This window comes from Ctenocephalides felis, unplaced genomic scaffold, assembly GCF_003426905.1.
Source record: "Ctenocephalides felis isolate EL2017-DRISC unplaced genomic scaffold, ASM342690v1 CF-g0.4_SCAFFOLD_03573, whole genome shotgun sequence".
Classification (NCBI taxonomy): Eukaryota; Metazoa; Arthropoda; class Insecta; order Siphonaptera; family Pulicidae; genus Ctenocephalides; species Ctenocephalides felis.
This window is the reverse complement of record NW_020539727.1, coordinates 17757284-17771890: the sequence shown is the minus strand read 5'-3', so window position 1 is coordinate 17771890 and position 14607 is coordinate 17757284. Positions and strand designations below refer to the sequence as shown.

General features: G+C 29.6%; 3 protein-coding genes and 1 long non-coding RNA gene across 5 annotated transcripts; 2 read left to right on the top strand and 2 right to left on the bottom strand.

Moving 5' to 3' along the window:
- Positions 1 to 603: 603 nt before the first annotated feature.
- Positions 604 to 1788, top strand: LOC113389147. Of its 2 annotated transcripts, none has more exons than XR_003368217.1 (3): positions 604 to 730; positions 1249 to 1351; positions 1627 to 1788. It is a non-coding gene; the product is annotated as an uncharacterized LOC113389147 (long non-coding RNA). The 2 variants fall into 2 exon arrangements; XR_003368216.1 differs by lacking the exon at positions 604 to 730 and adding an exon at positions 995 to 1092.
- A 1228-nt stretch (positions 1789 to 3016) lies between these two features.
- On the bottom strand, positions 3017 to 7070 carry LOC113389667 (zinc finger protein 91-like). The gene is made up of 2 exons (XM_026626683.1): positions 5744 to 7070; positions 3017 to 4422 (listed from the first exon to the last, which is right to left on the bottom strand). The coding sequence occupies exons 1-2, from the start codon at positions 7068 to 7070 to the stop codon at positions 3017 to 3019; spliced, it is 2733 nt and encodes a 910-aa protein (XP_026482468.1).
- Positions 7071 to 8849: 1779 nt separating this feature from the next.
- Positions 8850 to 10317, bottom strand: LOC113389666 (zinc finger protein 664-like). Its single transcript, XM_026626682.1, has one exon. It carries the CDS (start codon positions 10257 to 10259, stop codon positions 8850 to 8852), a length of 1410 nt encoding a protein of 469 aa, XP_026482467.1. The 5' UTR covers positions 10260 to 10317.
- Positions 10318 to 10983: 666 nt separating this feature from the next.
- On the top strand, positions 10984 to 12219 carry LOC113389665 (putative zinc finger protein 66). Its single transcript, XM_026626681.1, has one exon. The coding sequence runs from the start codon at positions 10984 to 10986 to the stop codon at positions 12217 to 12219; it is 1236 nt and encodes a 411-aa protein (XP_026482466.1).
- The last annotated feature ends 2388 nt before the right edge of the window (positions 12220 to 14607 follow it).

The following is a 14607-nucleotide window of genomic DNA, read 5'->3' as shown; positions in this document are numbered from 1 at the left end:
GGTTTCAAAATAATAATATTTACTATTCACTTTGATCACTTGCACTGCACCACTGCGCGAGATGTTTACTGTTCGAGAGCTGACGCGCTAATGAGCCGCCCGCTGATTAGCACCCCTTTATATAGGCAGGTTGGAGGTATACTCGCGTAGTCAAAAGAGCCTCTGAGAGTAATCTTAACCCCGGTATCAAATGTAATAATTATTGGGTTTTAAATCAAATTTTATGGGTAAAACTTGTTAAAAAAAAACTAGTTAAAACACAATTACACACACTAATTAAGCACTATTCGCTGGGTAATTAAACATTGTTGGGTAATTAAACATTACAACAGCCAGTTGTATGAATTCAAAGGATCAAAACAATAACAAACAATTTGAAATAAATTCGTTAAAACTGCACAATGACACTAAGTGAAATTGATTAAAAAGCATTGTCCCTGGTACAATAAGTTTGCACAAATCTTTTGGAAACCGAATTCTACACATTTTTTGCAAATTTGAGTTTATATAAATATATAACCACAAAATTTTTGTTATTCTTTCAGTTTGAAACGTCAAAATTAAATTTATCTTATCTGAAAGCTGTGAAGTTAGCCAAAATAGTAAGTGTGGAAAACATCAAAGATAAATAAACTTATATGGAAAACATATCGTTCGTCATTGTTCGTTTGTATCAAAATCGCAGGTATTTCAATAAATACGTTAGGATATAATAAATACCGATTAAAATGTAAGTATTAACTGTTAAAAAATTGTGTTAATAATATTTATATAAGCATTTGGAATATTTTTATAAATCTCTTCAGTCAAATGTCATGTCAGTTCAACCTCCATTTTTAGAAAAAATATAAAACCTATATTATAGAAATTTATACTTTAAATTTAAAAACCTAATTTTCAATACGTGTTAAACTCTTTTTTGTAATACAACTATAGAGGTTCTTCTCTATATCTTTGCATAATTTTTAATAATAAGATTCGATAAGAAATGTATGATTAAATTATGATTGTTTAGGTTAAAACCTAAACGGAGGATTTAAGAGAATATTTGGATTATTCTACTCATTCATGATATAATAACTTTGTCAAGAGGTAATTATCCTTTATATTTATTATAGGATTTATTGGTAATTTATGTTTAATGGTTACTTCTAGTTGATCTAGTTCTATTGGTTACTTCTCTTAAATCATAATATAACATAACAAGGATAACTACACAAAATGTATAATTAAATTATGATTGTTTAGGTTTTAATGGAGGATTTTTGAAAATATTTGGATTATTCTACTCATTCAGGCCATTATAGAGATGACATGGAAGAGCACACTTTAAAATGGATACTAAGTTCACGTAATAATTAAAATATATTTAAACAATTAAAGATAATTCTCTCATGAATTCATTGTTAAATCAGGAAATATATCTAAATAATCAGGAATTATACTCGGTTGTTAACCTTTTTCAATCATGTTGCACAGAATTTCAATTGGAAAACAAACAAAAATCTAGTCGAAGCTTATTAAACTCTTATATGCAATACAACTATAGGTTTCTCTATATCTTTGCATAATTCCTAATAATCAGAGTGGCGACACAGGGTGTATAATTAAATTATGATTGTTTAGGTTTTAATGGAGGATTTAAGAAAATATTTGGATTATTCTACTCATTCAGGACATTATAGAGATGAGATGGAAGAGTGCACTGAAAATGGATACTAAGTTCACTCAAAGATGATTAAAATATATTCCAACAATTAAAGATAATTCATTCAAGGAGATATATCATAAGAGGTAATTATTCCTAATTGTTAACCTATTTCAATAATGTTGCACAGAATTTTAGTTGAGAAATAAAAACAAATGGTCGAAGCTTATTAGACTCTTATATGCATTTCAACTATAGGTTGCTTTATATTTGCATAATTCTTAATAATAAAATTCGCTACACATAATGTATGATTAAATTATGATTGTTCAGGTTTTAATGGAGGGTTTATGAAAATATTTACTTAGTACATTATTGTTACAAAGAAAAGAGGTTTGCTTACAGATTATTGTTTGTTAAAGATAATTTGCTTAAGTTTATTATTACTCTGATAAAACTTGTCTTTTTCTTCAACTTGTAATTTATATTCGAGGTCAAAAATATGAATACGACATATATGTATAAAAGTTTTGCAAGGTGATGATAATTTATAAGAATGTTGGTGGTGTTTCTTACATATTCCTAATTATTTTGATTGTGATTTGGATTCAAAACTTCAAAACATAACCATCTTTTTGTGGAAATTCAAGAAATTATCTGTTCTTAATTTATTATATGAATTAAGAAAAAAGTTGGAAGTTTTTATATTTATTTTTTTAATTTACTACATTAGCTTCATTGAAAAATTTTCTTCATATACATAATTTGTTGTATTATTTATTTATTTACAACACCGTTGGTCTTTCTTGTGTTTTTAGGAAAATTTGACTTTCTTTCAATCATAACTAACCGGTGCACATTTGAAAAATGTGAAATTCAACTTATAAATAGTTAATTTTGGAAAAAAACAACTATCAATGTTACTAACTAAATAAAACAACCTATAAATAATTGATTGATTTTTAATATAAATCTGAAAACTGAATACAAATATAGTTATTTTGTAATTGTTACTTAAAGATAAACAAATATAACAAGAAAGTTTAAATCAAAATAGAGTAAGAGTGTATTTATAAATAGCCCTTTGAGGAATTGATTTATTTTGTGTCCTGCTCATGAAAGCGCTTATTGTGTTGGATCAGACTACATTTTTTATGTACTTATTACATGTCTAACATTTATAGTGTTCCTTCTTCAGTATGTGACCGCATATGCTTTTTCAAATTACCTTTTAATGTGTATGCTTTATTACATATTCCACAATTATATGGACGCTCTTCAGAATGAATAGGCATGTGTGCTTTTAAAGAGCTTAATACCACGAATGTTTTCTTGCATATTTGGCATTCATAAGCTCTCTTAAAATGACTAAGCATGTGTTTTTTTCAAACTGGTTGGGAATCTATATGTTTTATGACATCTTTCACATTCATATGGATATATTCCTGTATGAGTATATGAATGCGCTTTCAGATTTGTACTTGATATAAATCCTTTATTGCATATTTCACATTTGTATGGACGTTCTCCTGTATGAAGACGCAAATGACGTACCAAAACAGTTGATGTTGAACATACCTTATTGCATATTTCGCATATGTGAGAACCATTTCCAATATGAGCACGTTTTTTATCAGATTCATTCAAGTTTGAATGTTTTTTTAAGGTAACACAAACGTGTAAATCTAATAAATACTTTGTAATAAATGCTTTATTGCATATTGAGCATTCAAACAGTTTTTCGCCCTCATCATCTAATTCCTGTTTGATTTCTTCATCAATAGTTACTTCAGAATTCATAAATCTTTGTAAACACGTTTTGCCGTCTTCAGAACAGGACTCAGATTTAACATTGTCATCAAGTTCATCCTCATTTTCTCGTTTAACGTCTTCTATAGAAAAATCTAGTGGTTCAATTTTAATTTTAGGGTTATTCTTAGAAACACTTGTTGCATCAGACATTTGTAGTGCTTCATAAGGCTGTTCTCTAGTATGATTCCGCATATGATTTTTAAAACCTACTGATGAAATATATACTTTATTACATATTTCACATTTATATGTATCCTTTTTGGAATGACCAATTATGTGTGTTTTCAAATTGCCTAATACTGTGTATGTTTTCTTGCATATTTGGCATTCATAAGGACGTTCGCCAGTGTGTTGTCGCATATGTCTTTTTACAAGACTTGGTAAATTGAACGTTTTATTACATATTTCACATTTATATGGACGTATTCCTGTATGAGTATACGAATGCACCCTCAGATTTCTACTTGATATAAATCCTTTATTGCATATTTCACATTTGTATGGACGTTCTCCTGTATGAAGACGCAAATGATGTACCAAACTATTTGATGATGAACATACCTTATTGCATATTTCGCATATGTGAGAACCATTTCCAATATGAGCACGTTTTTTATCAGATTCATTCAAGTTTGAATGTTTTTCTAAGGTATCACAAACGTGTAAATCTAATAAATACTTTGTAATAAATGCTTTATTGCATATTGAGCATTCAAACAGTTTTTCGCCCTCGTCATCTAATTCCTGTTTGACTTCTTCATCAATAGTTACTTCAGAATTCATAAATCTTTGTAAACACGTTTTGTCGTCTTCAGAAGGGGATTCAGACTTAACAATACCATCAATACTATCAAATTCATCCTCATTTTCTCGGTTGACGTCTTCTGTAGAAAAATCTGGTGGTTCAATTTTAATTGTAGGGTTATTCCTAGAAACACTTGTTGCATCAGACATGTTTAGTGCTTTAAATCACCAAATATTTATAATATCTAATAATCTACTGTAATAAATGATGTTCTTAAATATAATAATGATTCATAATCGATTCTTGGAAATGACATCATTCTTTGTTATTTTTTTGACGTTTGAGTTGACAGTTGAAGCCAAAGCGTAGAGTATGTTTTTCGAAGAGACTAGACGCTTATCGTCTTTTTAAGTTCATAACAATTCTCTATGTCCACACGAAACGACTTTGTGTAAATTTAAAAAAGAGTGCGCGTAAGGTTCACACGCGATTGAAGTAAAACTTATTTGCTACTGTACAAGATGGCATTTAAGTAAAAATAAATACATCATATAATATATAGCCCAGACAAATATTGTTTTCGAAACTTCACTCATCATGTAATAATTGTGTTTGAAGAGCTTCATGTAATTACAATTAACATACATTCATTGACTGCTTGTATTTTTTTTACTTTTTCGCTGGCGATATAATCTCATTTTTTGAACATCTGTAATGTCTGTCTTGCTTAAAGTATATTTTCCATTTTAACAACTTCAAAGATTTATAGAAACTACGAATAATAATTTCTAATCAATAAACTTACGTTTGTACACGGCGTAAATCTTTGATTTGTATTATTATTTTCAAGGGACAGGGTTCTGAATTCTTCTGATTCAGGCATTTTTCATTAAATAAAAATTTGTACGTTTTAATGCAAAAAAATGTTTATTTATCTATGCCGACCGATATCGGTACGCATACAACGTTGATGCTGGTACCCCCTAAAGAAGTTTTACTTCAAAAACAATATTTATTCTAGATAATTTATTCATATATTTATTATTACATTTAAATTGAATTTAACAAGTATGTTTATATTTCTTCTCAGCTATGAATGCGCTGCTTGTGTGTTTTCAAAGAAATCAATTGTGTGAATGATTTTTCACATAATTCACATTTATGTGGACGCTCCCCAGAATGAATAAGCATGTGCGCCTTCAGATTACCTGATTGTGTGAATGTCTTATTGCATATTTCACATTTATAAGACTTTTCTCCAGTATGAATTTTCATATGAAGTTTTAAATTATGTGATGTACGGGATGCTTTATTGCATATTTCACACTTGAATGGACGCTCTTCAGAATGAATAATCATGTGCGTTCTTAAATTACTTGATTGTGTGAATGTTTTGTTGCACATTCGGCATTTATAGGGTCTTTCTCCGGTATGTGTTTGCATATGTAATTCCAAACTAGTTGATGTTTGGAATCCATTATTACATATTTCACTGTGATGCTATGTGGAATGAATAAGCATGTGTGTTTTCAAACTACCTATTTGTGTGAATGTTTTATCGCATGTTTCACATTTATAAGGTCTTTCTCCAGTATGTGTTCGCATATGACGTTTTAAATTACTCGATGTTTTGAATGCTTTATTACATATTTCACATTTACAAGGATATACTTCAGAATGAATAACCATGTGATTTTTCAAGGCACCTAATTGTGCAAATGTTTTATTGCATATCGGGCACTCAAAAGGGCGTTCGCCAGTATGTGTTCGCACATGAAGTTTTAAACTAGTCGGTGAAGGAAATGCTTTATTACATATTTTACATTCATGTGAACTCTCACCGGAATGACTTATCATGTGCGTTTTCAAGCTACCTATTTGTGTGAATGTTTTATTGCATATTTCACATTCGTATGGACGTTCTCCTGTATGAGTACGCGTATGCTGTTTTAATCCACTTGATGTTGGGAATAGTTTATTACATGTTGTACATTTATAAGAAAACTCTCCGGAATGGATAACCATGTGTCTTTTGATACTGCTTAATTGTGCAAATGTTTTATTGCATATTTGGCATTCATAAGGACGTTCTCCTGTGTGTGTTCGCATATGTTCTTTTAAACGACTTGATGAATAGAATGCGTTATTGCATATTTCACAATTAAATGGACGCTCTCCAGAATGCATAAGCATGTGCACTTTTAGATTACATAATTGTGTGAATTTTTTGTTACATATTTCGCATTCATGGGAGTATTCTCCAGTATGACTTAGAATGTGACATTTTAAACTAGTTAATGAATTGAATCCGTTATTACATATTTCACATTTATATGGACGCTCTTCAGAGTGGATAAACTTGTGTATTTTTAGCTTACTTGATTGTGTGAATGTCCTATTGCATATTTCACATTTAAATGGACGATCTCCTGTGTGAGTACGCATATGCTTTTTCATGTTATCTGATGATGTAAATGCCTTATTGCATATTTCACATTTGTATGGACGTTCTCCTGTATGGATACGCATATGCTTATTCATATTACTCGATGTTCCAAATACCTTATCGCATATTCTACATTTGTAACAACCCTTACCAGTATGAGCATGAGCATGTCCATTAACAGATTCATTCACCTTCAAAAGTTTTTCTTTGGTATTATCAAGATCTAATTCCTGTTTAACTTCTTCATCAATCGTTACTTCAGAATTCATAAATCTTTGTAAACATTTTTTATCGACTTCAGGTTTATTAATACCATCAAATTCATCATCATTTTCTCGTTTAACGTCTTCTATAGAAAAATCTAGTGGTTCAATTTTCATTTTAGGATCTTTCGTGGAAACACTTGTTGCATCTGACATGTTCACTTCTTTTATTTAATAAATATTGATGAAAATGGATTCGTATTATTTAATAACCTATTTTAATTAATAATCTTTTTAAATATGATACTGGTTTAAATATTTTTTACATTAATTCTTAAAAATGAAATTATTCTTTGTTATCTTTGTTTACATTTGATTTGACAGTTGACAGCTGATAGCGAAACCACAGAATGTTTTTGGAGAAGACTAGACATCTTTTTAAATTCATAAAAATCAAAAAACTCAAAGCAAATTACTGGAACTTCCCGTACCGTAATTAAAAATCTTGGTACGGAACCCAAAAAAATTTACACAAAATGTGTATGCATTATTAAAATCTCTATAAAATATCTGATAATTTGATGTACATATATGTCCAATAAACATATTTGGCCGTCAAATGACATTGTTTTAACTTATTTTTATTAAGAGTCCATAACCGCTGGACCTGCCTTCCCAAAAATTTAATCAATTCTTCATCTCGTTAATACAAGTAAAATGTTTTGTGAATAATTAAAATCGGACGCTTCGTTCTCTTAAAAAGTGAGTTACCGTTTTTGGCACTTTTTGCCCCATATCTCCGGAACGGCTAGACCTGCCTTCGTCAAAAACTACTCAGCACGTCCCCTTATCAATACGAATTGAATGTTTTTTGAATTATTCAAATCGGTTGATCGGTGTTCCCAAAATCGTCGACGAAAATTTATCTTTATCAATCAATGTAAGAATGATAACATTCTAGATCCTCCCTCCATGAAGTAATGCCTAACGGCGGTTTTCGTGGGAACAAGAGGCAAGAGCAAAGCGGCGGTTTTAGTCGGTATTGAACCAGAGCGGTATTGAGGTCCGACATACCCAGACAAAATACCTAGTCTGGGATGCGTAAAGGCATTTCCTTTGCTATAAAGTAAAAAAAACACAAAATTATCAATATACAAGATAAATTATAATTTTTGAAACAAATAATGTTTGTTGTAATTGTAAAGGTACATTTAGTTGAATTTGAAATTAGAAAATTTGCCTCAAATGTTTATTTTTGAAGAAAACAAGTATCAACGATACTAACTAAATAAATTGACCCTTAAATAAATAATAAACTAGTGGTGTATGACAACGTGCCTTAAGGCGAATTGCTGGAACTTCCCGTACCGTAACGAAATGTTCGAGAAGTAATAAATGTTTTCAAATAGATTATAAATAAATATTGTAACATTGTCTAATATTTATAAGAATTATATAAATTGAATTGCAAAGTTAAAATTATTCATTTAAAGTATAGTAAGCCTTAGAACTATAGCTAGAATAAATAATTTTGTTTCTTAAAGCAATTATTTTGTCAAGACAAGCAGAAAGTTTTTTGAATCATTCAAATCGGATCTCAAAACCTGCCATTTTTTCCACATTTAGCTTCGTATCTCCGAAACGGCTGGACCTGCCTTTGCCAAAAACTAATCAGCACGTCTCCCTATCAATAGGAATCAATTAGGTGATCCTATTAATAGGACCATCGGTTGACCCTTGCGTCTGAAAAAGTGGACGAAAAATTGTATTCATACATACACTCAAACTTTAATTTTTTCTAAGATATGCCAAAATGTTCAGAAACCTCTGAAACGTAAAGATATGCAAAAATTTTAAAAATCGATTTTTGGACGATTACAATTACTTACCCTGTGGAAAGTTAAAAATTATAAATATGAATAATAGACAACAAGATATTTTATTTATAAATATTACTTAAAAGTAAATAAATTTGTGATAATGTAACAAAGTTATTTATAGATCTTCTCTGCTATGAATTGCCTGCTTGTGTTTTTTCAGAACACCTGATTGCCTGAATGATTTTTCACAGAATTCACATTTAAACGGTCGCTCTCCTGAATGAATAAGCATATGCCTTTTTAAACTATTTGATTCTGTAAATGTCCTACTACATATTTCACATTTGTATGGACGTTCTTTTGTATGAGTGCGCATATGCTTTTTCAAGTTATCTGATGATGCAAATACCTCATTGCATATTTCACATTTGTCTGGGCATTCTCCTGTATGACTGAGCATGTGTTTTTTCAGAATACAAGATTGTGTGAATGATTTTTCACAGATTTCACACTTGAATGGACGTTCTCCGGAATGAAGAAACATATGCCTTTTTAAACTATTTGATTCTGTGAATGTCCTACTGCATATTTCACATTTGTATGGACGTTCCCCAGTATGTGTTTTCATATGATACTTTAAATTATCTGATGTTCGGGAAGCTTTATTACATATTTCACATTTAAACAGACGCTCTCCAGAATGAATAAACATGTGCTTTTTTAGATTACTTGATTCTGTGAACCCCCTGTTGCATATTTCACATTTAAATGGATAATCTCCTGTATGAATGTGCATGTGTTTTTTCAGATTACATGATTGTGCGAATTTTTTGTTGCATATTTCGCATTCATGGGAGTATTCTCCAGTATGACTTAGAATATGACGTTTTAATTTAGTTGTTGAATTGAATTTATTATAACATATTTCACACTTATATGGACGCACTGTGGAATGAATGTGCATGTGATTTTTTAAATTACTTGTTGTGTGAAATGCTCTACTACATATTTCACATTTATATGGACGCTCTCCGGTATGAAATACCTTGTGCGTTTCTAGATTATGTAAGAGAGCAAATCTCTTATTACATATTTCACATTTGTATGGACGCTCTATGGAATGAACAATCATGTGTGTTTTCAAACTACCTATTTGTGTGAATGTTTTATCGCATGTTTCACATTTATAGGGTCTTTCTCCAGTATGTGTTCGCATATGAATTTTCAAACTAGTTAATGTTTGGAATCCATTATTACATATTTCACATTTGTGAGAACGCTTTGTTTCATTATCAGGTTCATTCAAGCTTGAAGGTTTTTTTGAGGTATCACACAAGCGCAGAATTAATAGATACTTTGTATTAGGTGATTGATTGCATAACGAGCCTTCAACATCTAATTCCTGTTTGGTTTCTTCATCAATCTTTACTTCAGAGTTCATGAAATTTTCTATACACGTTTTGTCATCTTCAGAACAGGATTCAGATTTAACATTGTCATCAAGTTCATCCTCATTTTCTGTTTTAACTATATCTAGTGGTTCGATTTTTATATTATTCATAGAAGCACTCGTTGCATCAGACATGTTCACTACTTTAAGTAAATATATATTGATGAGAATGGATCCGTACTATTTAATAACCTAGCACTATTTAATAACTGATTTCAATCAATAATTATAAATTTAATATTTTTTCTTGGAAATTACCTCATTCTTTTGTTTGACATTTGAGTTGACAGTTGAAGAGCAGAGTATAGAGTGTGTATATAGAAAAGACTAAACTTTATATATAAAGTTTTGTTTTGTTTATAAATAAAGTTTGTTTATTTTGAAATGTTCAGATTAAATATTATGAATAACTTTATTGAATATATATACAACACATGCGTGTAACCGTTGAAAAATTCTTAACATAAATCTATAACAATTCCAGTCCTTATCTATGAACGAGTCCTTTGAATATTGAGAAAAGACTTTTTCACGTGTTTGTTTATAATCTCAAAAGTCGAAAATGTTTACATTATTATATATACAAAATATAATAACGAATTCATTTCTTCATATCATATTATGAAATTATGTTATTATATATGAAGTCTAGTCTTTTCCATAAAAACACTCTATGTTCTGGCTTAACGGCTTCAATTGTCAACTCAAATGTCAAACAAAAGTATGGTGTAATTTCCAATGAACAATTAAATCTTATCCAATTTAAAATTATTGATTAAAATCAGTTATTAAATAGTGCTACGTTATTAGATAGTTCTGATCCATTTTCATCAATATTTATTTACTCAAAGCAGTAAACATGTCTGTTGAAACGAGTGTTTCTGTGAATAATTTAAATATTAAAATCGAACCACTAGATATAGTTAAAATAGAAAATGAGGATAAATTTGATGATAATATCAAATCTGAATCCTGTTCTCAAGACGACAAAACTTGTTTAGAAAATTTCATGAATTCTGAAGTAACTATTGATGAAGAAGTCAAACAGGAATTAAATGTTGAAGGCTCGTTATGCAATCAATCACTTAATACAAAGTATCTATTAATTCTGCGCTTGTGTGATACCTCAAAAAAACCTTCAAGCTTGAATGAACCTGATAATGAAACAAAGCGTTCTCACAAATGTGAAATATGTAATAAGGTATTTGGATCATCAAGTAATTTGAAAACTCATTTGCTTGTTCATACAGTAAAACGTCCGTACCAATGTGAAATATGTAATAATAGATTCAAAACATCAACTAATTTGAAACTTCATATGCGAACACATACCGAAGAAGGGCCTTATAAATGTGAAACATGTGATAAAACATTCACACATATAGGTACTTTGAGAACACACATGATTGTTCATTCCACAGACCGTCCATTTAAATGTGAAATATGTAATAAGGGATTTAACTACTTACATAATCTACAAAAGCACAAGGTATTGCATACCGGAGAGCGTTCATATAAATGTGAAATATGTAGTAGAGCATTTTACACGACAAATGATTTAAAAAGACACATGCGTAATCATTCCACAGTGCGTCCATATAAGTGTGAAATATGTTATAAGAAATTCAATTCAACAACTAATTTAAAACTTCATATTCTAAGTCATACTGAAGAATATTCTCATGAATGCGAAATATGCAACAAAAAATTTGCACACTCATGTCGTCTGAAAAAACACATGTACATTCATACAGGAGATTTTCCATTTAAATGTGAAATATGCAAGAAGGGGTTTGCAGGAGCAAGTAATCTAAGAAAGCACATGTTTATTCATTCCGGAGAGCGTCTGTTTAAATGTGAAATATGTAATAAAGCATCCCAAACATCAGCTAGTTTGAAGAATCATATGAAAACACATATTGGGGAACGTCCATACAAATGTGGAATATGTAGTATGACATTCACAGAACGACATAATTTAAAAAGACATATGCTTATTCATTCCGGAGAGCGACCATTTAAATGTCAATTCTGTAAAAAATCATTCAGGCAATCAAGTGCTCTGAAAAAACACAAGGAGGCATTTCATAGCTGAGAAGATCTATAAATGTGAAATATTCGAAGGGATGAAAATAATTTGATTTTTAAACTACTTTGTTACATATATAAATAAAGTATTTTCTTATCTATTATTCATATTTATTATTTATTAACTTTCCACAGGGTAAGTAATTGTAATCGTCCCAAAATCGAAAATGAAAATTTTTGTAAATTTACGTTTCAGAGATTTCTGAACATTTTGGCATACCTTAGAAAAAATGGATGTTTGAGTGTATGTATGGATACAATTTTTCGTCCATGTTTTCGGGCGTACGAATCATCAACTGATTTGAGTGGTTTAAAAAACATTCATTCCTATTGATAGGAAGACGTGCCGATTAGTTTTTGGCAAAGGCAGGTCCGGCCGGTACGGAAATACGGAACAAAGAGTGCAGAAAATATGAATCGAGTTTTTGAGAGAACGGAGCATCCGATTTGAATGATCCAAAAAAAAGCATTTGATTTGTAGTTTTGAGGAGAAGTGGTGATTAGTTTTTGGCAAAGGCAGGTCCAGACGTATCGGAGACACCGAGCTAAATGTACAAAAAACGGCAGTTTTTGAGAGAACTAAGCGTCCGATTTGAATGATCTAAAAAGCTTTCTGCTTGTGTTGACGAAACAATTGCTTTAATGATTAAGCTAATTTCAAAAATGTATACTAGTTGTACTATATATAGTTAAGAACTGTAATTTCAGTATGTTAAACTTTGAAGTATATACTAAAAGTGTACATATATAAAATTTTATGTTTTCGAACAAATTATTGAAGTTTGTTGATACTTAACAAAATTTTGTCTCTTAAAACTAGTTAACAACGAAAAGAAAAAAAAATCTACGTAAAGTTCTAAGACTCACAATACTATACTATACTTCAAATAAATAATTTTAACTTTGCAATTCAGTTTATACAATTCTTATAAATATTAGACAAAGTTACAATATTTATAATGATCTATTTGAAAACATTTAATATTCCTCGAAGATTTCGTTACGGTACGGGAAGTTCCAGCAATTTGCCTTAGGGCACGATGCAATGCACCACTAAACTACATTATTTAAAAAAAAACTAAGACTTTTTAATAGACATAATAATATACTAAGAGAATTCTAATAAGCTTCTTATAGAATTCTGAATAGACTTCCAATATACTTCCAACCAGGGAATGCAATACCGATGGAAAATTTCAATACCGGTATTTCGGTAATTTTTCATTTTAAAACCGGAATACCGGTAAATTACCGGTATTTTTATTATCTTACACAAACGTAAACAAAATTGAAAGTTACTAGTACAAATATAAAAAAATGTATGTACAACTACAACTATATTCAAGTAAACAATAAAATAAAACAATAAGTTTATTTCTTTAACTAATGATTTAACAAAAGTATATGCAATTTAATTAATTCATTATCACTATCGAGTATATTGAGTACTTTTCACCAAAACCAAACAGAAAGACCAAAAACTCATAAAAGATCATATTACATTATTTTAATAAACTGTATTGTCTGTATCCGATGTGTTAAATTAGCATAATTTCCAATATTTAAAAATAATAATTTTTTTACACTAATTTAAGATCGTATTCTTTGTCAAAATCAATAATAAGTTACTATAATTGCTGAGGATTGTTATTTATCACATTGTGATGCTTCTATAGTATTTTCAAACTTCGAAACCTTTTCGAAAAATAATACTTTATAATTGTAATAAGAAGCAAAAATATTTAGTAATCATCATAATTATTATGTATAAAGTTAGAAAAAAATAAAGATTACGCAAGGGTAATCTGTATGATATAAAATATTTTGGGACAAATATTATTTAAAAATCCGTTACAAAAGATGAAACAAACATCATTATCTATAAGTCAAATTATATTTATCGTGTCACGATATGAAGCCCTTTGGAAAGCAATAAATATTCAGTTTAATGACGAGTAGAGATAATATTTGACATTTGTTTATCCTATAGAATCACTTGAAGATATAGCTGTTTATGCGATTATGGAATTTAAAGATACATTTGTTCCGAGAAATTTAAACATTAGTGTATTATGTATCAAATAGCGCTTATGTAAAAATACCGAAAATACCGGTATTTTTGGAATAAATACCGGTAAAAATACCGCCATAAAATCGGGCGGTTTACCGGTAATTCGGTATACCGGTATACCGGTATTGCATTCCCTACTTCCAACTAATTAATTCAGTAATTCATTGATCTTTACAATGATTTTGAAAATTAGTATTTTACAAAATGTATATTTATTTAAAAAACAAAACCTATCAAAAATTTTTACAAACATTTCACTTATAATGTCATAAAAATTTCTAGTTAATAAATTAAAAACTACAAAAAAATCGTATAAACTAATTT

Coding starts and splice junctions, on each gene's coding strand:
- LOC113389665 (XM_026626681.1), top strand. CDS start 10,984: ATGTCTGTTGAAACGAGTGTTTCTGTGAATAATTTAAATATTAAAATC.
- LOC113389667 (XM_026626683.1), bottom strand. CDS start 7,070: ATGTCAGATGCAACAAGTGTTTCCACGAAAGATCCTAAAATGAAAATT. Junction 4,423..5,743: donor TAAAACATTCACACAAATAG/GTAGTTTGAAAA, acceptor GGTGATTTAAAG/CACTAAACATGTCTGATGCA.
- LOC113389666 (XM_026626682.1), bottom strand. CDS start 10,259: ATGTCTGATGCAACGAGTGCTTCTATGAATAATATAAAAATCGAACCA.